The 26,571-nt window shown below is 41.1% G+C and overlaps 1 protein-coding gene and 1 pseudogene across 4 annotated transcripts in view; both read left to right on the forward strand.

Moving 5' to 3' along the window:
• Positions 1-6,991, forward strand: part of ZC4H2 (zinc finger C4H2-type containing) — a 120,787-nt gene extending 113,796 nt beyond the window's left edge. For 3 of the 4 annotated variants that reach the window (XM_033200848.1, XM_033200849.1, XM_033200847.1), the window contains exons 2-5: positions 1,191-1,362; positions 2,913-3,085; positions 3,950-4,112; positions 5,252-6,991. In XM_033200848.1, the coding sequence (XP_033056739.1) occupies positions 1,207-1,362; positions 2,913-3,085; positions 3,950-4,112; positions 5,252-5,365 (606 nt within the window). In that variant the 5' untranslated portion in view covers positions 1,191-1,206 and the 3' untranslated portion in view covers positions 5,366-6,991. The remainder of the gene's footprint in view (positions 1-1,190; positions 1,363-2,912; positions 3,086-3,949; positions 4,113-5,251) is intronic. The other variant, XM_033200850.1, reaches the window with a different exon arrangement.
• Positions 6,992-7,817: 826 nt separating this feature from the next.
• LOC117077757 overlaps positions 7,818-26,571 on the forward strand; it is a 66,665-nt pseudogene continuing 47,911 nt past the window's right edge.

Genomic DNA, 26,571 nt, shown 5'->3' on the forward strand with positions numbered 1-26,571 from the left:
TTTTGAAATTGTAACCTTGGTGTGTACACTTTTTTAGTGAGTATCTTATCTCCAACATTGTCTATGTCACAAGTCTTCAGTGGCTGTCAAATATCCTAATTTTGCTGAAAGCCCAGAAAGTACATCTCTGTGTATTAACTTTTTGCTTCCTTGAATTACCTCCTTAAAATATATTCCCAAGTATAGGATTCCTGACCCACAGGGTATACAATTGGGATTTAATGACCAAAACCGGTTTTTGTTTTCCTAAGAAAGAAATTACCCACAGTATCCTTTCCCCTTCCTTTTCTGGAACTGATAAACACACCCTCTAGAGTTGTGCTGTTTAGTATGACAGCCATTAGCCACATGTGGCTGTTTAAATTTTAAGTTTGATTAAATAAAATTAAATAAAATTCAAAATTCAGTTCCTCAGTAGCACTGGCCCCATTACAAGTGCTCAGTAGCCACATGTGCCTAGTGGCTATTATACTGGACAGCACAGATACAAAACATTTCCATCACTGTAGAAAGTTTATTGGACAGTGCTTCCTTAGTTTCTCAAGAGGTCATTTTTGGTTTCTTGGGTGGGAGTTCTTTGCGTTTAGAACTTTCCTGTGCATTGAGAGGCTATTTAGTATCTCTGGCCCATGTCCACTAAATGCCGGTAACACGTTTCCTTGAGTCAATCTAACAGCCAAAACACCCTCCATATTTGCAAATGCCCCATAGGGAACAAAATTAACACCATTCGAGACCCACTGAGCTTTTATCTTAGAGGAAAACATCTCCTAACTTTTTCTTGAGACAAGGTCTTGCTCTGTCACCTAGGCTGGAGTGCAGTAGTGCAATCATAGCTTAAGCAACCCTCCTGCCTTATCCTCCTGAGTAGCTGAGACTACTGGCATGTACCACCATGCGTGGCCAATTCTTTCTTTCTTTCTTTCTTTCTTCTTTTTTTTTTGTAGATATAAGGTCTCACTATGTTGCCCACACTGATTTCAAACTCCTGGGCTCAAGTGATCCTCCTGCCTCTGTCTCCCAAATTGCTGAGATTGCTGGCATGAGCCACTACACCTGGCCTTCTTTTTTGAGATGGACTGCCTGGAGAGGAGGAAGCTTGGAAAGATGGCTTAGAAAGAAAATGCTGGCTCCATTTCTGTTTTCTCCCTTCTTTTGCTGACCTGTTTCCTGCTTTTTGCAAATTGCAGGAACAAGACCCTGCAGATGGAGAAGATCAAGGCTCGTTTGAAGGCTGAGTTTGAGGCACTTGAGTCAGAGGAAAGGCACCTGAAGGAATACAAGCAGGAGATGGACCTTCTGCTACAGGAGAAGATGGCCCATGTGGAGGAACTCCGACTGATCCATGCTGACATCAATGTGGTACGTGGCTGCCTGCAGCCTATCTCTAAAGCCCTTGAGAAAGTGGTAGTGGTGAATGATAGGACCTCTCCTTGAGATGTGACTTTGGCCAAGCTCGGGACCAGGTATCAGTGCAGGCTGTGGTGGAGTGGAAGAATTCAGGAGTTCTAAGGTCCAGCCCTGGCTCTGTCACTAACTGACTGTATATCACTGGACAAGTCCCTTTTCTCTGGGCCTCATTTTCCCTCTCTGCACTATAAGAGGGACTCAGTACCCTCTAAATGTACTGACTTGATGTGCTCTCATTCTGAGATTCTGGGAGTTGAGAGCTGGTCTTGGGAAAAGCAGAGCAGGCAGCTGCTTCTGAAATGTAGTTTAAAGCACTCCAAGCTTTCAATCAGACCAACAATCATTTCTACCTGCTACCAAAGTGGGGCTTCCTCATGGTATCTCCTTTGGAAACTGTTGGAACATGGAATATGAACTGTCTGCTAAGGTGGTAAGCTCCCCTCTTTTGGAGTTATTCAAGCAGCATCTTAATGGACACTTGTATGAGCTGCTATACTGATGATTCCTTCACAAGGAAGGAGGTTGGCAGTGCTGACCAGTAAGGTCTTTTCAAACCCTTATCGCCTATAAACATGAGGAATATATTTTTTAAATTTACTTTCGAAGGAACTAAGTTATATTTCTTGGAAACTCATTTCTGTGGCAATACTCATTTTCTGATGTTGTCAGATCTAGGATCATAAAGGAATTATGAATGAGGTTTGGACAGTAAACAATTGGGATTTTCTGTGTTAGAGATCACAGAATTCTAGATCTCGTAAAGTATTGACAGTTTGGCTGCCAGCTAACCAATGATGCAGGGCAGTTAAATGAGGAAGATATTTGCCAGAGGGCTAAGAATATAGGCCAGTGGATCTCAAATTAAGCATGCATCAAAGTCACTTTGAGAGCCTAAGACACATATTGTTAGACTCCACCCCCGATTTTCTGATTGTATGTCTTGGTGGAGCCTAAGAATATGCATTTCTGAGTCCCCAGGTGATGCTGATGCTTCTGATCCCTTGGCCACATTTTGAGAATCACTGATCTAGGAGAAAGACTGCTGGCCTGAGAGGTGGAAGCCCTAAGTCTTTATGCAGCATTTGCCGCGAGGAAGTATTTCCCCAGGAAAGTCCCTTTTTTCTCTTTGAGCCTCAGTTTCTGTAAAATGGGAGTAAGGTGGACTAAATGAGCTCTGAAGGACATTCCAGCTCTAAGATACTGTATTTGAAGAATACCATTTATTTAGTAGTAAATACTAAAGTAGCCCTTTACTGAGTGCTTTATATGAATTCTATCATTAAATCTTCACCAAGATTGCATGAGTTAAGCACTAGATTATCACCATTATACAGATGAAGAAACTGAGGCTTGACCAGAGTTACATAGAGAGGACATGGGAGATCAAGGACTTGAATATAGACTGAACAAACTTGGAGCTTGTTCTATTATTCACTCAGCTATAGAGCCTCTCTGAGAACCTTAGGATCTTTTCTCTGTGCCTGTCCCACTCTATGTTCCAGATGGAAAACACTATCAAACAATCTGAGAATGACCTAAACAAGCTGCTAGAGTCTACAAGGAGGCTGCATGATGAGTATAAGCCACTGAAAGAACATGTGGATGCCCTGCGCATGACTCTGGGCCTGCAGAGGCTCCCTGATTTGTGTGAAGAAGAGGAGAAGCTTTCCTTGGAGTAAGCTACCTGCCCCCAGTCTCTACAACATACCCTCCCTCCGACACCTACATACCTACGTACCTACACATACATGGGCATGTATACATATACAAGCCTAACTTGAAAGTCAGAGTGCCTAGTTTTAGTTCCAGGCCTTTCAGTGACTGACTCATTGTGTGATCTTGGGCAAGTCTCTGTGCCAGCTTGTTAAAACAGGAGGAGGATTATTAAACTGGATGATTACTAGATGAATTAGAACAACTGCTAAGTGGCTTTTTAAATTCTTTGTGTGATATTAACAATACAAGACTATGTCTATAACTCTTAAGAGATCATTTCCCAAGTCAGGGTCTAGAAGGGGATATCTAGAAACCTCTAAAAACGCAAAAGACTGAGCTTTCCTGGTCTTCAGGGACTAGCCTGGGACTTCATCTCAGGCTCAGAGTTAAGAACTAGGCTTGCCTTGCAGAGAGACAGAATTTGGCCTGGTAGAGGAAACCATTTCCTAAAGGTAGAGCAAGGTGTCTGTGGAGTTTGTGAGCTTCCTTTTCTAGAGATATGTCACCAGAGGCCTTAGGATACTTAATAGGAATACTCAAAACAGCATGAGATAGCATATAGGACTGAATACCCTTAAAGGACCTTGCTAGCTCAAGATTTCTTGGTCTTCTTGGTCTATCAGAGCTAAGGACCAAGAGGATTATCCTTCTCATCAGACATTGGGCCTAGTACCCAGGGACAATAGCCTTGTGCTTGGGAAGGTTTGGGGACCTTCTAGAATGAGCCACAGCTCAACCCTGGTTATACGGCATGGAGTCTTTAAGAGGAGCAAGGTTCTCGTTGCTTTCAGAATGATCTAGCCAGTGTCTCTCATCTTCAAAGTTACTTTGAGAAGCAGAAAGCAGAATGGCAGACGGAACCTCAGGAGCCCCCCATCCCTGAGTCCCTGGCCGCTGCAGCCGCTGCCGCCCAACAGCTCCAAGTGGCTAGGAAGCAGGACACTCGGCAGACGGCCACCTTCAGGCAGCAGCCCCCTCCTATGAAGGTAAGAGAGCTGGGTAAGGGTTGTGGAGGAAGCAAAGTATCCTCCCATGGAAGGGCCATGGAAGGCTAGTTCTGGGGCTTTGGCCTTGTTTATGCTGGGCCTTCTTTTAATAGCCTTTGCTTGAGACACAGAGGAAGGGGTGACATGGGTGTGCTGTGTTGGACCCACAGGTTTTGTTGCCCCATGTTCCCAGAGGTGTTAGAATGCAGGGATATTTTCAGGCACTGCTGAAGTGCAACTCTAAAAGTTAGAAATGACTCTTACACAAATATGTAATGAGCATGTATCATAAATGAAGGAACCAGCAGAATTATAAAGCTGGTTCCAGGAGCATTTGAGGCACAGATATCTATATAGTCAAGAAAGGAGAGGAATGCTGAAACAAATTTGCAAAGTTAGATACAAAACTGGTTTACATCCTACAGGGCAATACAACTGTAACCTTTATAGTTACTGTTTCTTCCAAACAGAAGTAATTTGCATCTCTACTGGGCAAAAGCCATTTGCAGCTTATTAGTGTAACATCACAGAGTCTGGGTCCTAATCAATTGGTAAATAGTCAAACAAAGAGACATTCTTCTAGAGCAGGGGTCATCAAACTACAGTCTACAGGTCAAATCTAATCTGTTCACTGTTTTGTTAAAGTTTTATTGGCCCACATGCATGTCTGTGTTTGCAAGCTATTGCAAACAGCATGCATGCAAGCTATTGTCTATCACTTCTTTCATGTAAAACATAATTGAGTAGTTGCAGCAAAGATCATATGATGTAAAAAATCTAAAGTATTTGCTATCTTGGCCTTTACAGAAAATGTTTGTTGACCCCTTTCTAGAAAATTAAATCGTCCTTAAGTGGGCCTGTTAGACAATGTTTCAGTATAATGATGAGTAGATGTGTAGTTCTCATTTTGCCTTACTTTCTAGTTTTGTATACTTTTTCTCAACACCCTTCTCTGAACTGGGTTATATCCTTCCTCCCATCTTCCATGGTATCTAAGAATATTTGAGTCTACTCACTGATTATTGCTCCCTTCTGATGGGAAATCACTTTGCTTTCTGGGCCCCTGGGGAATCAGAAGTCTAAGCTGTTGCCTGGAAGAATCTAACCGCTAACTTTCTTTTTCCTGTGTCCCTCACCAGGCCTGCTTGTCATGTCACCAGCAAATTCATCGGAATGCACCTATATGCCCTCTATGCAAGGCCAAGAGTCGGTCCCGGAACCCCAAAAAGCCGAAACGGAAGCAGGATGAATAAAGAAAGGGAGAGCACATGAAGCTTTGCTAATTATAACCCCTCACCTTGACCAGAGTCATTGATGTCCTGATGTGAAATAACCCTTGCCCAACCCCATGAAGTCTCCTATTTAATGTGATGGAAGCACAACCCCTCTCTCACTTGCTCCTATTTCTTTCTGCTCTTGGGATTTCCAGTTTAGGAAGAGATGTGGTTCAGGTGCTAAACAGTGTATCTGATGATCCCTTCTCTCCCACTCACATTTCAACCCCTGCCCTTGTTTGGAGCTAAGGGAAGGGCAAAAGGCTCAGATATGATTATCTCTTGTGCCTGAGGCATGGAGCCTAAGGAGCTGTAGGGTCTGAGGGGCAGAGGAGGCCCATATCTTATTTCAGGTAAAGGACCCAGTATTTCCCCTCCTTGTACTTTTGCCTTAGGTTCTGAAGGGACAATAGTCTTCATGTTGGATTCTCCAACAGACTGGGTGCATGTATCCCCCTACTCCTACCCTCATCTCATCCTTAAGGCCCAGAGGTAGCCTGGACAAGCCCTCCTTTTCATAATCATTTGGGAGTCCTGGTTGTAATTCTTTAGCTTGCTCCACTTCTGTCTCCCAGATATACTAAAATTCTTAGGTACTAGGCTGTGTGTCTTGGGATCTTAAGATCAGTGAACCTTTCCCCAATATCTAGTCTTTGCAAATGCTAGTAGAAGATTCCACAGTGAAATCAGTGAGCCAGACCAACTCTACATCTCCTGCGTAACCTACTGCCTAAGTCATTAGGGCTAAGGGCGGGCTGTAGGGGCTTCCTTAGGCTGAGAGGGTCCCCAGGCTGACATCTGTGTTGGCTTTTGGTCAGAACCATTACTCTGGCACATGTGCAATGGTATATTGCAGGGAAGAGAGGAGTAGATTTAGATTAGAGTAAATGCTAATCATTTTACATATGAAGGTGGGTGGGACTTTCCTTCCATTCATCCCTTGCTGTCTTGGCTCTGACTTCTTCTGTAGCCTCAGCTCAGGACAGCTGCTGGCCACTCCTGTCCTGTGGATTGTGCAGGTGGCCTTTCCTCCCAAAAGAAAAGGCATCAGGCTCCCCAAGCCCCACAGCTCTCCTTTCCACCAAAGCCAGGTTTCCTAGTAAGGTTACTGGAAGATAAGGGATGGGGATGGGGGCTGACTGACAAAAAATTTTAGCCCTAGGTCTCAGTCCCTGGCTGGGGAGGGGGATATTTTTCCTTCCTTAAGTAGTTTTACATTGCCACAGTGTGTATGTGTCATAATATAAAATGTTCCTCTGCTCTTTGAAAGTAAGAGTGTTGTGTCTGTACAAATCCTTTTAACATGCATTCATTGGAGTAAATTCTGAGTATCTATTGTGTATTGGATAATGCAAAAGATGTAATGTCATTTACCTTCTGGGTAGCTCTTGTTTGCTCTTATTCATTCTACCTTACAAATGAGAAAGCCAGGCACCAAGGCCAATAATTACCTAATTATCACAATAATTCCATTTATTTAGCACCTACTCTGTGCCAGGTCCCTATGCAAGTTGCTCTATATAAACGATTATATTTGATTTCTAAAACACCTTACAAGCTAAGTATTCTTATCACATTAAAAAAAAAAAAAAAAAAAAAAAAAAAGCATAGTGAAGCTCCAAAAATTTAAAAGCTTTTTCAGAGTTAAACAGCTAGTAAGAGGAAATTGCAGGATTTGGAGCCACCTTTGTCCAACTCCAGAGCTCATTTTTTTTCTACTTCTTCTCCATGATCATTTTTAAGAAACCCTTCTCCCTTTTGGAATGGCTTGATGATGAGAGTGGTGAAAAAACTTTGGAACTGAAATCAAGAACTGGGTATCAAATGACTGATTCAGGGATATAAAGGCCTTGTTGCCTGTAGGGATACAATAGGGAACAACTTTGAACGGATATTCCAGCTTCAGAGCTCCCTTAGAGTAAGCTGAGTTTGCCATTAAGACTGCATCACAGATAAGCATCTCCCTCTGTCTAATCCTACTTCTTTACCGCCCCTTCCCTTCCACAGGTGTTGATCCCAAGGGCTCCCCAAGTAATATCCTGTACACTAATCTCTCTCTCTGCTTGTTAGGGAATTCAACAGCTAAATAAAACCTCTCTGTGCCTCAGTGTCCTCTTCTGGAAAATGGGGAAAATATTAGCACTTATTTCATGGGATTGTAAACAAAGTGAGGCACATAGTAAGCACTCGTAAGTATTAACATCCTTTTATCCACGGTGCCTCTGGGTTTAGATAGATTGGAACACTAGTCAAAAATTATACTATGCATCTTCCCTGACATTACCTTATCACCCCAGGTTTGTATAGCTACAGGCCTTCTTTTGAAGTGGCTCAGGCTCACTCTGGGCAAAGAGAGGACACTCATCTCTGCAACTTGGAGTACACCTTAACCTGTATAGGCCTTAGTGAGTCCCTGTAAAGTACAGGAGGCATGGCCCTAGCTCTGCATCCTTGGCACAAAGGAGGTCAAGGCTGTCAATTATGTTGTAGTAATGGTAAGAGGTTTTGAACTCTGAGCACCAACAGGCAGGCAAGCCATTTCCTAGGGATGCTTTCGAAGGGGAAGAGAATAATCATGTGTTGAGCACCTGCACCTGCCAGCCACTTGGTAGGACACTACTATCTTGTAGTCTTTCTGGTTCATTTATCTATTGCCCTGAAACAAACCACACAAAAACTTAATGGCTTAAAACAACCATCATTTATTTGCTCATGACTCTGCAGTTTGAGCAGAACTTGCTGGGAATGGCTAATTTCTGTTCTATGTGGTCTTGCCTCAGACAGCTTGGCTAAGGCTGTAAGATCCAAGACGGCTGCACTCTCATCTGGCACCTCACCGGGGGTGGCTGGAACAGGAGTGGGCTGGATGTCTTAATACCCACTCCAACCTTTTGTAGTCTTTTATCCTCCAGGGCCTCTCTCCATTTGGTATTGCACTTCAATATTCAGACTTTTTACCCTGGCAGCTGGCATCCAAGAAGGTGAAACCAAAGCAGACTGACTTACCCTTCGCTTCCTTCTTCTCTGTCTCTCCTAACCCCTTGTATTATTTTTTTCATTATATTTTTGTTCCTTCTCTTATTTGTTTATTCTCCCTTAAGCAAGTCTTGGGTTCACCTGCTCCACTGCACTTAGGCAAAAGAAACACAGACTTTTGAAGTAGACAGACTTGAGTCTGACCTGGCTTTGCCCCTTCCTCCTTTTTGGGCAATTACTTTACCCTTTTTGAGCCTCAGTTTTATCATCTGTAAAAATGGATGATAACACATATAAACAGTAAGGCCTTTTGTGGCATAAAACCAGAAGTCATATAGAAATACTGCCTCTGCATTCTATGGTCAAAGTGAGTCACAGGGCCAGCTCAGGTTTAAGGGGTAAGGGAAATATACTCCATCTCTTGATGGGAGGAGCTGTTGCCAGCCATATTTACAGACAATCTACCACATTCTCTGACAACAGTATTTTAAGGAAGGTGTCATTAGATTGATGCAAAAGTTGTGGTTTTTGCCACTACTTTCAAGGGTAGACACCACATTTACTTTGGTACCAATGTAATATGGGTCCCTTTTTACAGATGATAAAACTGACTCAAAAAGGGTAAAGTTGTTGCTTAAACAAGTAGGAAGGGGCAAAGCCAGGTCAGACTCAAGTCTGTCAACCTTGAAAATCTGTGTTTCTTTTGCCTAAGTGCAGTGCTGCAGGTGAACCCAAGACCTGGTTAATGGAGATAAAGAAAGGAAGAAAAGGAACAAAAAATATAGTGAAAAAGAAGACAAGGGGGTTGGGAGAGAGAGAGAGAGAAGAAGGAAAAGGAAGGTGAATAAGAAGAGTAACAGAAGTAAGACAAGATATCCTTTATATTTGCTTTACATTGAAAGCACTTTCTTCAACATTTCCATTTCATGCTCACTTTGTTCTGTTTGTAAAGAATGTATTATTAACATACACATTTTACAGATGAGGCCGAGATAAGGAAACCAACTTGCCCAACAAAGATTACATAACAAATTATAAGCAAAGCCATAACTAGAACCTAAGCCTTCCAATCTGGGAATCACTTAGACTGTAGCATTCTCTATATGCCTCACACAGCAGAGATTAATTGTATGCATGTTTTCTGCTAGAGGTGGCTGCCTTTTTATATATATATGTGTGTGTATATATATATATATATATATATATATATATACTTTAAGTTCTGGGGCACATGTGCAGAACATACAAGTTTGTTACATAGGAATACACATGACATGGTGGCTTGCTGGACCCATGAACCCATCATCTATTAGGTATTTAGGTATTTCTCCTAATGCTATAGCTCCCCTAGCTCCCCACCCCATGACAGGCCCTGGTTTGTGATGTTTTCCTCTCTGTGTCCATGCGTTCTCATTGTTCAACTCTCACTTATGAATGAGAACATGCAGTGTTTGGCTTTCTGTTCTTCTGTTAGTTTACTGAGAATAGCTTCCAGCTTCATCTGTGTCCCTGCAAAGGACAAGAACTCATCTTTTTTATGGCTGCATACTATTCCATGGTGTATATATGCCACGTTTTCTTTAACAGAACATTTATTATTATTATTATTATTATTATACTTTAAGTTCTAGAGTACATGTGCATAACATCCAGGTTTGGTACATATGTATACTTGTGCCATGTTGGTGTGCCGCACCAATCAACTCGTCAGCACACATCAACTCGTCATTTACATCAGGTATAACTCCCAATGCAATCCCTCACCCCGCCCCCTCCCCATGATAGGCCCTGTTGTGTGATGTTCCCCTTCCTGAGTCCAAGTGATCTCATTGTTCAGTTCCCACCCATGAGTGAGAACATGCGGAGTTTGGTTTTCTGTTCTTGTGATACTTTGCTGAGAATGATGGTTTCCAGCTGCATCCATGTACCTACAAAGGACACAAACTCATCCTTTTTTATGACTGCATAGTATTCCATGGTGTATACGTGCCACATTTTCTTAATCCAGTCTGTCACAGATGGACATTTGGTTGATTCCAGTCTCTGCTATTGTGAATAGTGCCGCAATAAACATACGTGTGCATGTGTCTTTATAACAGCATGATTTATAATCCTTTGGGTATATACCCAGTAGTGGGATGGCTGGGTCATATGGTACATCTAGTTCTAGATCCTTGAGGAATCGCCATACTGTTTTCCATATGGTTGAACTAGTTTACAATCCCACCAACAGTGTAAAAGTGTTCCTATTTCTCCACATCCTCTCCACACCTGTTTTTTCTGACTTTTGAATGATTGCCATTCTAACTGGTGTGAGATGGTATCTCATTGTGGTTTTGATTTGCATCTCTCTGATGGCCAGTGATGATGAGCATTTTTCATGTGTCTGTTGGCTGTATGAATGTCTTCTTTTGAAAATGTCTGTTCATATGCTTTGCCCACTTTTTGATGGGTTTTGTTTTTTTCTTGTAAATTTGTTTGAGTTCTTTGTAGATTCTGGATATTAGCCCTTTGTCAGATGAGTAGATTGCAAAAATTTTCTCCCATTCTCTAGGTTGCCTGTTCACTCTGATGGTAGTTTCTTTGCTGTACAGAAGCTCTTTAGTTTAGTTAGATCCCATTTGTCAATTTTGGCTTTTGCTGCCATTGCGTTTGGTGTTTTAGACATGGAGTCCTTGCCCATGCCTATGTCCTGAATGGTACTACCTAGGTTTTCTTCTAGGGTTTTTATGGTATTAGGTCTAACATTTAAGTCTCTAATCCATCTTGAATTAATTTTCGTATAAGGAGTAAGGAAAGGATCTATTTTCACCTTTCTACTTATGGCTAGCCAATTTTCCCAGCACCATTTATTTAATAGGGAAACCTTTCCCCATTTCTTGTTTTTGTCAGGTTTGTCAAAGATCAGATGGCTGTAGATGTGTGGTATTATTTCTGAGGACTCTGTTCTGTTCCATTGGTCTATATCTCTGTTTTAGTACCAGTACCATGCTGTTTTGGTTACTGTAGCCTTGTAGTATAGTTTGAAGTCAGGTAGCGTGATGCCTCCAGCTTTGTTCTTATGACTTAGGATTGTCTTGGCAATGCGGGGTCTTTTTTGGTTCCATATGAACTTTAAAGCCGTTTTTTTCCATTCTGTGAAGAAATCATTGGTAGCTTGATGGGGATGGCATTGAATCTATAAATACCTTGGGCAGTATGGCCATTTTCACGATATTGATTCTTCCTATCCATGAGCGTGGTATGCTCTCCATTTGTTAGTGTCCTCTTTTATTTCACTGAGCAGTGGTTTGTAGTTCTCCTTGAAGAGGTCCTTTACATCCCTTGTCAGTTGGATTCTAGGTATTTTATTCTCTTGGAAGCAATGTGAATAGAAGTTCATTCTGATTTGGCTCTCTGTTTGTCTGTTACTGGTGTATAAGAATGCTTGTGATTTTTGCACATTAATTTTGTATCCTGAGACTTTGCTGAAGTTGCTTATCAGCTTAAGGAGATTTTGGGCGGAGACAATGGGGTTTTCTAAATATACAATCATGTCATCTGCAAACAGGGACAATTTGACTTCTTCTTTTCCTAACTGAATACCCTTGATTTCTTTCTCTTGCCTGATTGCCCTAGCCAGAACTTCCAACACTATGTTGAATAGGAGTGGTGAGAGAGGGCATCCCTGTCTTGTGCCAGTTTTCAAAGGGAATTTTTCCAGTTTTTGCCCATTCAGTATGATATTGGCTGTGGGTTTGTCATAAATAGCTCTTACTGTTTTGAGGTACATTCCATCAATACAGAATTTATTGAGCGTTTTTAGCATGAAGGGATGTTGAATTTTGTCAAAAGCCTTTTCTGCATCTATTGAGATAATCATGGGGTTCTTGTCTTTGGTTCTGTTTCTATGCTGGATTATGTTTATTGATTTGCGAATGTTGAAGCAGCCTTGCATCCCAGGGATGAAGCCCACTTGATCATGGTGGATAAGTTTTTTGATGTGCTGGTGAATCCAGTTTGCCAGTATTTTATTGAGGATTTTTGCATCGATGTTCATCAGGGATATTGGTCTAAAATTTTCTTTTCTTGTTGTGTCTCTGCCAGGCTTTGGTATCAGGATGATGTTGCCTCATAAAATGAGTTAGGGAGGATTCCCTCTTTTTCTATTGATTGGAATAGTTTCAGAAGGAATGGTACCAGCTCCTCCTTGTACCTCTGGTAGAATTCAGCTGTGAATCCATCTGGTCTTGGACTTTTTTGGTTGGTAGGCTATTATAATTGCCTCAATTTCATAGCCTGCTATTGGTCTATTCAGGGATTCAACTTCTTCCTGGTTTAGTCTTGGGAGAGTGTAAGTGTCCAGGAAATTATCCATTTCTTCTAGATTTTCTAGTTGATTTGGTAGAGGTGTTTATAGTATTCTCTGATGGCAGTTTGTATTTCTGTGGGGTCCGTGGTGACATCCCCTTATCATTTTTTATTGCGTCTATTTGATTCTTTTCTCTTTTCTTCTTTATTAGTCTTGCTAGCGGTCTGTCAATTTTGTTGATCTTTTCAAAAAACCAACTCCTGGATTCATTGATTTTTTGGAGGGTGTTTTGTGTCTCTATCTCCTTCAGTTCTGCTCTGATCTTAGTTATTCTTGCTTTCTGCTAGCTTTTGAATGTGTTTGCTCTTGCTTCTCCAGTTCTTTAATTGTGATGTTAGAGTGTCAATTTTAGATCTTTCCAGCTTTCTCTTGTGGCATTTAGTGCTATAAATTTCCCTCTACACACTGCTTTAATGTGTCCCAGAGATTCTGGTATGTTGTATCGTTGTTCTCATTGGTTTCAAAAAACATCTTTATTGCTGCCTTCATTTTGTTATGTACCCAGTCGTCATTCAGGAGCAGGTTGTTCAGTTTCAATGTAGTTGAGTGGTTTTGATTGAGTTTCTTAGTCCTGAGTTCTAGTATGATTGCACTGTGGTCTGAGAGACAGTTTGTTATAATTTCTGTTCTTTTACCTTTGCTAAGAAGTGCTTTACTTCCAATTATGTGGTCAATTTTGGAATAAGTGCGATGTGGTGCTGAGAAGAATGTATATTCTGTTGATTTGGGGTGGAGAGTTCTATAGATGTCCATTAGGTCCACTTGGTGCAGAGATGAGTTCAATTCCTGGATATCCTTGTTAACTTCTCTCTCGTTGATCTGTCTAATGTTGACAGTGGGGTGTTGAAGTCTCCCATTATTTTGTATGGGAGTCTAAGTCTCTTTGTAGGTCTCTAAGGACTTGCTTTATGAATTTGGGTGCTCCTGTATTGGGTGCATATCTATTTAGGATAGTTAGCTCTTCCTGTTGAATTGATCCCTTTACCATTCTGGAATGGCCTTCTTTGTCTCTTTTGAGCTTTGATGGTTTTAAGTCTATTTTATCAGAGACTAGGATTGCAACCCCTGCTTTTTTTTTGTTCTCCATTTGCTTGGTAGATCTTCCTCCATCCCTTTATTTTGGGCCTATGCATGTGAGATGGGTCTCCTGAATACAGCAGACTGATGGGTCTTGACTGTTTATCCAGTTTGCCAGTCTGTGTCTTTTAATTGGACCATTTAGTCCTTAACATTTAAGGTTAATATGGTTATGTGTGAACTTGATCCTGCCATTATGATATTAACTGGTTATTTTGCTCGTTAGTTAATGCATTTTCTTCCTAGCCTCGATGGTCTTTACTTTGGCATGTTTTTGCAATGGCTGGTACCGGTTGTTCCTTCCATGTTTAGGGCTTCCTTCAGGGTCTCTTGTAAGGCAGGCCTGGAGTGACGAAATCTCTAAGCATTTGCTTATCTGTAAAGGATTTTATTTCTCCTTCACTGATGAAACTTAGTTTAGCTGGATATGAAATTCTGGGTTGAAAATTCTTTTCTTTAAGAACGTTGAATATTGGCCCCCACTCTCTTCTGGCTTGTAGAGTTTCTGCCGAGAGTCTGCTGTTAGTCTGATGGGATTCCCTTTGTGGGTGTCCAACCTTTCTCTCTGCCTGCCCTTAAATTTTTTCCTTCATTTCAACTTTGGTGAATCTGGCAATTATGTGTCTTGGAGTTGCTCTTCTCGAGAGTATCTTTGTGGTGTTCTCTGTATTTCCTGATTTGAGTGCTGGCCTGCCCTACTAGGTTGGGGAAGTTCTCCTGAATGATATCCTGAAGAGTGTTTTCCAACTTGGTTCCATTTTCCCCCTCACTTTCAGGCACCCCAATCAGACATAGATTTGCTCTTTTTACATTATCCCATACTTCTTGCAGGCTTGTTCATTTCTTTTTCTTCTTTTTTCTTTTGGTTTCTCTTCTCACTTTATTTCATTTATTTGATCCTCAATCGCTGATACTCTTTCTTCCGTTGATCGAGTTGGTTACTGAAGCTTGTGGATTTGTCACGTATTTCTCGTGTCATGGTTTTCATCTCTGTCATTTCGTTTATGATCTTCTCTGCATTAATTAGTCTAGCTGTCAATTCTTCCACTCTTTTTTCAAATTTTTAGTTTCTTTGCGCTGGGTACGTAATTCCTCCTTTAGCTCTGAGAAGTTTGATGGACTGAAGCCTTCTTCTCTCATCTCGTCAAAGTCATTCTCTGACCAGCTTGATCCATTGCTGGCGATGAGCTGCGCTCCTTTGCAGGGGGAGATGCGCTCTTATTTTTTGAATTTCCAGCTTTTCTGCCCTGCTTCTTTCCCATCTTCGTGTTTTATCTGCCTCTGTCTTTGATGATGGTGACGTACTGATGGGGTTTTGGTATAGGTGTCCTTCCTGTTTGATAGTTTTCCTTCCAATAGTCAGGACCCTCAGCTGTAGGTCTGTTGGAGATTGCTTGAGGTCCACTCCACACCCTGTTTGCCTGGGTATCAGCAGCAGAGGCTTCAGAAGATAGAGTATTGCTGAACAGCGAATGTACCTGTCTGATTCTTACTTTGGAAGCTTCCTCTCAGGGGTGTACTCCACCCTGTGAGGTGTGGGGTGTCAGTCTGCCCCTAGTGGGGGATGTCTCCCAGTTAGGCTACTCAGGGGTCAGGGACCCACTTGAGCAGGCAGTCTGTCCATTCTCAGATCTCAACCTCCTTGTTGGGAGATCCACTGCTCTCTTCAAAGCTGTCAGACAGAGTCGTTCGCATCTGCACAGGCCTCTGCTGCTTCCGCTTTGTTGTTTAGCTGTGCCCTGTCCCCAGAGATGGAATCTACAGAGACAGGTAGGTTTCCTTGAGCTTCTGTGAGGTCCACCCAGTTCGAGCTTCCCAGCGGCTTTGTTTACCTACTTAAGCCTCAGCAATGGCGGACGCCCCTCCCCCAGCCTTGCTGCTGCCATTTCGGTTACATCGTAGACTGCTGTGCTAGCAATGAGGGAGGCTCCGTTGGCGTGGGACCCTCCCGGCCAGGTGTGAGTATAATCTCCTGGTGTGCCCGTTTGCTTAAAGTGCAGTATTGGGGTGGGAATTACCTGATTTTCCAGGTGTTGTGTGTCTCAGTTCCCCTGGCTAGGAAAAGGGATTCCCTTCCCCCTTGTGCTTCCCAGGTGAGGCAATGCCTCGCCCTGCTTCAGCTGTCGCTGGTCTTGCTTCAGCAGCTGACCAGTACCAATTGTCCAGCACTCCCCAGTGAGATGACCCCAGTACCTCAGTTGAAAATGCAGAAACCACCGCTCTTCTGTGTTGCTCATGCTGGGATTTGGAGACTGGACAGGAGTCACTATTCTTATATCAGACAACAGTTGTTTCATGCAACAACAGTTTAAAAAAAAAAGAGAGAAAAACAATAAATGCTGAAAAGATTAGTCCAACAGTAAAATATCACAATCCTAAATATATGTGCACCTAACACTGGAGATCCCAAATTTATAACACAATTACTCTTAGACCTAAGAAATGAGATACATGGCAACAAAATAGTGGTGGGGACTTCACTCCACTGACAGCACTAGACAGATTATCAATACAGAAAGTCAACAAAGAAACAATGGACTTAAACTATACCCTAGAACAAATGGACTTAACAGATATTTACAGAGTATTTTATCCAACAACTGCAGAGTATATGGTATTTTCTTCAGCACATGGAAGATTCTCCAAAATAAACCATATGGTAGGTCACAAAACAAGTCTCAATAAACTTAAGAAAGTTATGTCAAGTGTCCTCTTCATTCACAGTGAAATAAAACTGGAAATTAACTACAAAAGGAACCCAAAAAACTATACAAACACATGGAAATTACATAATCTGCTCTTGAATGAGCTTTGAGTGTACAATGAAATAAAAATAGAAATTAAAAATTTCTATGAGCCCAATAACAGTGGTGCAATATATCAAAACCTCAGGGATTCAGCAAAAGTAAATCTTAGAGGAAAGTTCATAGTATTAAACGCCTACATCAAAAAGTCTGGAAGAGTACAAATGGACAACTGAATGTCACACCTCAAGGAACCAGAGAAACAAGAACACACTAAACCCAACCCCAGAAGATGAAAACAAATAACAAAGATCAGAGCATATTCAATGAAATTGAAACAAATAAACAAAAAATACAAACGATAAATAAAACAGAAAGCTGTTTTTTGAGAAGATAAACAAACGTGATAGACTGTCAGTGAGATTAACCAAGAAAAGAAAATGGAAGATCCAAGTAAACTCAATTAGAAATGAAATGAAAGACATTACAACCAATACCACAGAAATACAAAAGATCATTCAAGGCTATTATGAACACCTTTACACACACAAACTAGAAAATCTAGAAGAGATGGACATATTTCTGGAAACATACAACCCTCCTAGATTAAATCAGGAAGAAATAGAAACTCTGAACAGACCAATAAGAAGTAGCCAGATTAAAACAGTAGTTGCAAAAATTACCAACAATAACAATAACAACAAAAAGCCCAGGACTTTTTTTGGGATACTGTCAGTATTCCAAAAGATAGAGAAGGAAGGAATCCTCTGTAAATCATTATATGAAGCCAGTATCAACCTAATATCAAAACTAGGAAAGAGTTAAACCAAAAAAGAAAACCACACAGCAATATCCCTGATGAACATAGATTTAAAAATCCTCAAGAAAATACTAGCTAACCAAATTCAACAGCATATCAAAAACATAATATATCACGATCAAGTGGGTTTTATCCCAGTGATGGTTTAACATATGCAAGTCAATAAATGTGATACATCACATAAACAGAATTATAAACAAAAATTATTGATTATTTCAATAGATGCAGACAAAGCATTTGATGTAGTCCAGCATCCCTTTGTGATGAAAACCCTCAACAATATTTTCTTAGAAAGGACATACCTCAATGTAATAAAAGCCATCTATGACCAACTCACAGCCAACATTATACTCAATGGGGAAAAGTTGAAATTATTTCTTTTGAGAACTGGAACAAGACAAGAATCCCCACTTTCACCATCTCTATTAACATAGTATTGGAGATCCCAGCCAAAGCAATCAAAGAAGAGAAAGAAATAAAGGACATTCAGGCCAGGCATGGTGGCTCACAACTGTAATCCCAGCACCTTGGGAGGCCAAGGCTGGTGGATCATTTGAGGTCAGGAGCTCAAGACCAGCCTGGCCAACATGGAGAAACTCCATCTTTACTAAGAATACAAAAATAATTAGCTGGGTGTGGTGGCACATGCCTGTAAGCCCAACTCATTGGGAGGCTGAGGTAGGAGAATCACTTGAACCTGGGAGATGGAGGCTGCAGTGAGCCAACATCACACCACTGCACTCAAGCCTGTGTGATAGAGTGAGACTCTGTCTCAAAAAAAAAAAAAAAAAAAAAGGAAAAGAACATAAAAAAAAAGAAAGGGCATCCAAATCAGTAAAGAGAAAGTCAAATTGTCACTGTTCACTGATAATATGATCATATACCTAAAAAACCCTAAAGACTTATCTAAAAGACTCCTAGACCTGATAAATGAATTCAGTACAGTTTCAGGATACAAAATCAATGTACACAAATCAGTAGCATTACTATATAGCCCCAACAACCAAGCTGATAAACAAATCAAGAAGTCAATCCCTTTTACAACAGTTGCAAAAAATTAAATACTTAGAAATATACCTGACCAAGGAGGTAAAAGATCTCTATGAGAAAAACTACAAAACTGCTAAAAGAAAACATAGATGACACAAACAAATGGAAACACATCCCATGCTCATGGATGAGTAGAATCAATATTGTGAAAATGACCATACTGCCAAAAGCAATCTACAGAGTCAATGGAATTTCCACCAAAATAGCATCATGATTTGATACGGTTTGGCTGTGTCTCCACCCAATCTCATCTTGAACTGTAGCTGCCATGATTCCCACATGTCATGATAGGGACTTTGTGGGAGGTAATTGAATCATGGCAGTGGGTCTTTCCTGTGCTGTTCTCATGATAGTGAATAAGTCTCTTGAGATCTGATGGTTTTATAAAGGGGAGTTCCTCTGCACACCCTCTCTTGTGCCTACCATGATGTAAGACATATCTTTGCTCCTCATTCACCTTCTGCCATGATTTTGAGGCCTCTCCAGCCATGTGGAACTGTGAATCAATTAAACCTCTTTCCTTTATAAATTAACCAGTCTCAGGTACGTCTTTATTAGCAGCATGAGAACAGACAAATGCAGTAAAATGGCACTGGGTAGTGGGATGCTACTGTAAAGATACCAGAAAATGTGGAAGCAACTTTGGAACTAGGTGACAGGCAGAGGTTGAAACAGTTTCGAGGGCTCGGAAGAAGATAGGAAGATGTGGGAAAGTTTGGAACTTCCTAGAGACGTGCCGAATGACTTTGACCAAAATGCTGATAGTGATATGTACAATCAAGTACAGGCTGATGTGGTTTCAGATGGAGATGAGGAACTTTTTGGGAACAGGAGTAAAGGTAACTCTTCTATACAAGGAGGCTGGCAGCATTTTGCCCCAGCCCTAGAGATCTGTGGAACTTTGAAATAGAGGGATGATTTAGGATATCTGGCAGAACAAATTTCTAAGTGGCAGAGCATTCAAGAGGAAGCACAGCATAAAAGTTTGGAAAATGTGCAGTCTGACAATGCAATATAAAAGGATACATCATTTTTCTGGGGAGAAATGCAAGCCAGCTACAGAAATTTGCATAAGAAGGAGCCAAATGTTAATCACCAGGACAATGGGAAAAACGTCTCCAGGGCATGACAGAGACCTTCAAAGCAACCCCTCCCATCAAAGGCCTGGAGGCCTAGGAGGAAAAAATGGTTTACTGAGCCAGGACCAGGGCCTTGCTGCTTTGTGTAGTCTCAGGATGTGATGCTCTGTGTCCTAGCTGTGGCTAATAGGGACAAATGTAGAGCTCAGGCTGTTGCTCAGAGGCTGCATGCCTCAAGCTTTGGCAGCTTACATGTGGTGTTGGACCTGTAGGTGCACAGAAGTCAAAAATTGAGGTTTGGGAACCTCTGCCAAGATGTCAGAGGATGTGTGGAAATTCCTGGATGTCTAGGCAGAGGTATGCTGCGGTGGCATAGCCCTCATGGAGAACCTCTGCTAGGGCAGTGCAGGAAGGAAATGTGAGTTGGGAGCTCCCACACAGGGTCCCCCCAGGGCACTATCAAGTGGAACTGTGAGAAGAAGTCCACTGTCCTTCAGACCCCAGAGTGGTAGATTCACTGAAAACATGCACTGTGTGCTTGGAAAAGTCACAGACACACAATGCCAGCTTGTGAAAGCAGCCAGGGTGAGGGGTTGTACTCTTCAAAGCCACAGGGGTGTAGTTGCCCAAGACCATGGGAGCCCATCTATCTGTGAGCATGGTGTGCTCTTCCTTTTGTTTGTGCTTTACTTCCAACTATGTGGTCAATTTTGGAATGAGGGGGATGTGGTGCTGAGAAAAATGTGTATTCCGTTGATTTGGGGTGTAGAGTTCTGTAGATGTCTATTAGGTCCGCTTGGTGCAGAGTTGAGTTCAATTCCTGGATATCCTTGTTAATTTTCTGTCTCGTTGATCTGTCTAATGTTGACAGTGGAGTGTTAAAGTCTCCCATTATTATCGTATGGGAGTTTAAGTCTCTTCGTAAGTCTGTAAGAACTTGCTTTATGAATCTGGGTGCTCCTGTATTCAGTGCATATATATTTAGGATAGTTAATTCTTCTTGTTGAATTGATCCCTTTACCATTATATAATGGCCTTCTTTGTCTCCTTTGATCTTTGTTGGTTTAAAGTCTGTTTTATTAGAGACTAGGATTGCAACCCCTGCCTTTTTTTGTTTTCCATTTGCTTCGTAGATCTTCCTCCATCCCTTTATTTTGAGCCTATGTGTTTCTCTGCATCTGAGATGGGTCCCCTGAATACAGCAAACTGATGGGTCTTGACTCTTTATCCAATTTGTCAGTCTGTGTCTTTTAATTGGACCATTTAGTTCATTACATTTAAGGTTAATATTATTATGTGTGAACTTGATCCTGTCATTGAGATATTAGCTGGTTATTTTGCTCATTACTTGATGCAGTTTCTTCCTAGCATCGATGGACTTTACATTTCAGCATGTTTTTGTAATGGCTGGTATCAGTTGTTCCTTTCCATGTTTAGTGCTTCCTTCAGGATCTCTCATAGGGCAGGCCTGGTGGTGACAAAATCTCTAAGCATTTGTTTGTCGGAAAAGGATTTTATTTCTCCTTCACTTATGAAACTTAGTTTGGCTGGATATCAAATTCTGGGTTTAAAATTCTTTTCTTTAAGAATGTTGAATATTGGCCCCCACTCTCTTCTGGCCTGTAGAGTTTCTGGCAGAGATCTGCTGTTAGTCTGATGGGCTTCCCTTTGTGTGTAACCCGACCTTTCTCTCTGGCTGCCCTTAACATTTTTTCCTTCATTTCAACTTTGGTGAATCTGACAATTGTGTGTCTTGGAGTTGCTCTTCTCGAGGAGTATCTTTGTGGCATTCTGTGTATTCCTGAATTTGTATGTTGGCCTGCCTTGCTAAGTTGGGGAAGTTCTCCTGGATAATAGCCTGCAGAGTGTTTTCCAACTTGCTTACATTCTCTCTGTCACTTTCAGGCACACCAATCAGATGTAGATTTCTTCTTTTCACATAATCCCATATTTCTTGTAGGCTTTATTCATTTCTTTTTACTTTTTTTCTCTGAACTGCTCTTTTCACTTCATTTCATTAATTTGATCTTCAATCACTGATACTCTTTCTTCCAGCTGATTAATGAAGCTTGTACCTTTGTTGCGTAGTTCTTGTACCATGGTTTTCATCTCTAACAGTTTGTTTATGAACTTCTCTGCATTGGTTATTCTAGTTATCCATTCTTCTATTCTTTTTCAAACGTTTTTAGTTTCTTTGTACTGGGTACATAGTTCCTCCTTCAGGTCTGAGAAGTTTGATCAACTGAAGCCTTCCTCTCTCAGCTCATCAAAGTCATTCTCTGTCCAGCTTTGTTCTGTTGCTGACAATGAACTGTGTTCCTTTGGAAGTGGAGATGCACTCTGATTTTTTTGAATTTCCAGCTTTTCTGCCCTGCTTTTTCCCCATCTTTGTGGTTTTATCTGCCTTTAGTCTTTGATGATGGTGACTTACTGATGGGGTCTTGGTGTGGGTGTCCTTTCTGTTTGTTACTTTTCCTTCTAACAGTCAGGAAACTCAGTTGCAGGTCTGTTGGAGTTTGCTTGATGTCTACTTCAGGCCCTGTTTGTCTGGGTATCAGCAGCAGAGGCTGCAGAAGATAGAATATTGCTGAACAGCAAGAGTTGCTGTCTGATTCTTGCTCTGGAAGATTCGTCCCAGAGGTGTACCCAGCCTTGTGAGGAGTGAGGTGTCAGTCTGCACCTAGTGGGGGATGTCTCCCAGTTAGGCTACTCAGGGGCAGGGACCTACTTCAGCAGGCGGTCTGTTTGTTCTCAGATCTGTACCACCGTGCTGGGAAAACCACTGCTCTCTTCAAAGCTGTCAGACAGGGACATTCACGTCTGCAGAGGTTTCTGCTGTTTTTTGTTTAGCTATGCGCTGTGCTCAGAGGTGGAGTCTACAGAGGCAGGCAGGCCTCCTTGAGCTGTGGTGGGCTCCATCCAATTCGAGTTTCCCAGAGATTTTGATTACCTACTTAAGCCTGGGCATTGGCAGACGCCTCTACCCCAGCCTCGCTGCCACCTTGCAGTTAGATCTCAGGCTGCTGTGCTAGCAATGAGGGAGGCGCCATGGGTTTGGGACCCTCTGGGCCAGGTGTGGGATATAATCTCCTGGTGTGCCATTTGCTAACACCCTTGGCAAAGCACAGTATTAAGGTGTGAGTTACCCGATTTTCCATGTGTTGTGTGTCTCAGTTTCTCTTGGCTAGGAAAAGGAATTCCCTTCCCCCTTGCACTTCCCAGATGAGGCAATGCTTCGCCCTGTTTCAGTTCTCACTGGTTGGGCTGCATCGGAGACAATGGCTATACTGCCCAAGGTAATTTATAGATGCAATGCCATCCCCATTAAGCTACCAATGACTTTTGTCACAGAATAGGAAAAAAATGCTCTAAAGTTCATATGGAACCAAAAAAGACCCCACATTACAAAGACAATCCTAAACCAAAAGAACAAAGCTGGAGGCATCAGGCTACCTGACTTCAAACTATACTACAAGGCTACAGTAACCAAAACAGCATGGTACTGGTACTAAAACAGAGATATAGACCAATGGAACAGAATAGAGCCCTCAGAAATAATACCACACATCCACAGCCATCTGATCTTTGATAAACCTGAGAAAAACAAGAAATGGGGAAAGGATTCCCTATTTCATAAATGGTGCTGGGAAAATTGGCTAGCCATAAGTAGAAAGCTGAAACTGGATCCTTTCCTTACTCCTTATACGAAAATTAATTCAAAAAGGATTAGAGACTTCAATGTTGGACCTAAAACCATAAAAACTGTAGAAGAAAACCTAGGTAATATCATTCAGGACATAGGCATGGGCAAGGACTTCATGTCTAAAACACCAAAAGCAATGGCAGCAAAAGCCAAAATTGACAAATGGAATCTAAGTAAACTAAAGAGCTTCTGCACAGCAAAAGAAACTACCATCAGAGTGAACAGGCAACCTACAGAATGGGATAACATTTTTGCAATCTACTCATCTGACAAAGGGCTAATATCCAGAATCTACAAAGTACTCAAACAAATTTACAAGAAAACAAACAAACAACCCCATCAAAAAGTGGGCAAAGGATATGAACAGACACTTCTCAAAAGAAGGCATTCATACAGCCAACAGACACATAAAAAAATGCTCGTCATCACTTACCATCAGAGAAATGCAAATCAAAACCACAATGAGATACCATCTCACACCAGTTAGAATGGCACTCATTCAAAAGTCAGGAAACAACAGGTGCTGGAGAGGATGTGGAGAAATAGGGACACTTTTACACTGTTGGTGGGACTGTAAGCTAGTTCAACCATTGTGGAGAACAGTGTGACGATTCCTCAAGGTTTCTTGAACTAGAAATACCATTTGACCCAGCCATCCCATTACTGGGGATATACCCAAAGGATTATAAATCATGCTGCTATAAAGACACATGCACACGTATATTTAATGTGGCACTCTTCACAATAGCAAAGACTTGGAATCAACCTAAATGTCCATCAGTGACAGACTGGATTAAGAAAATGTGGCACATATACACCATGGAATACTATGCAGCCATAAAAAAGGATGAGTTCCTGTCCTTTGTAGGGACATGGATGCAGCTGGAAACCATCATTCTCAGCAAACTATTGCAAGAACAGAAAACCAAACACTGCATGTTCTCACTCATAACTGGGAATTGATCATCGAGATCCCTTGGACACAAGAAGGGGAACATCACATACCAGGGCCTATTGTGGGGAGGGAGGAGGGTGGAGGGATAGCATTAGGAGATATACGTAGTGTAAATGATAAGTTAATGGGTGCAGCACACCAATACGGCACATGTATACATTTGTAACAAACCTGTACTTTGTGCACATGTACCCTAGAACTTACAGTATAATAATAATAAAAAAAAGAAACTCACTCGAAACTGCGTAACTACATGCAAACTGAAAATCCTGCTCCTGAATGACTACTGGGTATAGCATAAAATTAAGCAGAAATAATATAAATATTTAAAACCATTGAGAACAAAGACACACCGTACCAGAATCTCTGAGACACAGCTATAGCTGTGTTAAGAGGGGAATTTATAGGACTAAATGCCCACAGGAGAAAACGGGAAAGATCTAAAATCAACATCCTAACATCACAGTTTAAAAAACCAGAGAATCCAGAACAAACAAATTCAAAAGCTAGCAGAAAACAAGAAATAACTAGCATCAGAGCAGAACTGAAGGAGATAGAGACGAGAAAACCCCTTCAAATAATCAATGAATCCAAGAGCTGTTTTCTTTTTTTTTGAAAAGATTATCAAAATAGACAGACCACTAGTGACACTAATAAAGAAAAAAAGAGAGAAGAATCAAATAGACACAATAAAAATGATAAAGGGGATATCACCACTGATCCAACAGAAATACAAACTACCATCAGAGAATACTATAAACAGCTCTATTCAAATAAACTAGAAAATCTAGAAGAAATGGATATATTCCTGTCCACATACACCCTCCAAAGACTAAACCAGGAAAAAGTGTAATCCCTGAATAGACCAATATAAAGTTCTCAAATTTATGTAATAATTAATAGCCTAACAACCTAAAAAAGTCTATGACCAGATGAATTCAGAGTCAAATTCTACCAGAGGTACAAAAAAGGGCTGGAACCATTCCTTCTGAAACTATTACAAACAACAGAAAAGGAGGGAATTCTCCCTAACTCGTTTTATTAGGCCAGCATCTTCTTGATTCCAAAACCTGGCAGAAGAACAACAACAACCACAATAACAACAACAAAAAATCCCAAAAAATTTCATGCCAATATCCCTGATGAACATCAATGCAAAAATCCTTAATAAAATACTGGCAAACCAAATCCAGCAGCACATCACAAAACTTATCCACCACATGCAAATCAAACATAATCCATTACATAAATGGTGTGAATGACAAAAACCACATGATTATCTGAATAGATGGAGGAAAGTCTCCAACAAAATTCAACACCTCTTCTTGCTAAAAACTCTCAATAAACTAGGTATTGATGGAACATATCTCAAAATAATAAGAGCTATTTATGACAAACCACAGCCAATATCATACTGAATGGGCAAAAGCTGCAAGGATTCCCTTTGAAAACCAGCACAAGACAAAGATGCCCTCTCTCACTCCTCCTATTCAACATAGTGTTGCAAGTTCTGGCCAGGACAATCAGGCAAGAGAAAGAAATAAAAGCTATTCAAATAGGAAGAGAGAAAGTCAAATTGTCTCTGTTTTCAGATGACATGATTGTCTATTTAGAAAACTCCATTGTCTCAGCACAAAATCTCCTTAAGCTGATAAGCAAATTCAGCAAAGTCTCATGACACAAAATCCATGTGCAAAAATCACTGGCATTCTTGTACACCAATAATAGACAAACAGAGAGCCAAATCATGAGTGAATTCTCATTCACAATTGCTACAAAGAGAATAAAATACCTAGGAATACAACTTTCAAGGGATGTTAAGGACCTCTTCAGGGAGAACTACAAACCACTGCTCAAGGTTGTGAAAATGGCCATACTTCCCAAAGTAATTTATAGATTTAATGCTCTCCCCATCAAGCTACCACTGATTTTCTTCACAGAATTAGAAAAAACTACTTTAAATTGCATATGGAATCAAAAAGAACCTACATAGCCAAGACAATCATGAACAAAAAGAACAAAGCTGGAGGCATCACGCTACCTGACTTCAAACTATACTACAAGGCTACAGTAACCAAAACAGCATGGTACTGGTAACAAAACAAATATATATACCAACGGAACAGCACCAAGTCCTCAGAAATAACACCACACATCTACAGCTTTCTGATCTTTGACATACCTGACAAAAACAAGCAATGGGGAAATAATTCCCTATTTAATAAATAGTTCTGGGACAACTGACTAGCCACATGCAGATATCTGAAACTGGACCCCTTCCTTACACTTTATACAAAAATTAACTCAAGATGAATTAAAGACTGAAACCTAATACCTAAAGCCACAAAAATCCTAGAAGAAAACCTAGGCAGTACCGTTCAGGACATAGGCATTGGCAAAGACTTCATGACTAAAACAAAAAAAGCAATG

The sequence above is a fragment of the Trachypithecus francoisi genome, unplaced genomic scaffold, assembly GCF_009764315.1.
Source record: "Trachypithecus francoisi isolate TF-2019V2 unplaced genomic scaffold, Tfra_2.0 Lachesis_group6, whole genome shotgun sequence".
Taxonomy (NCBI): Eukaryota; Metazoa; Chordata; class Mammalia; order Primates; family Cercopithecidae; genus Trachypithecus; species Trachypithecus francoisi.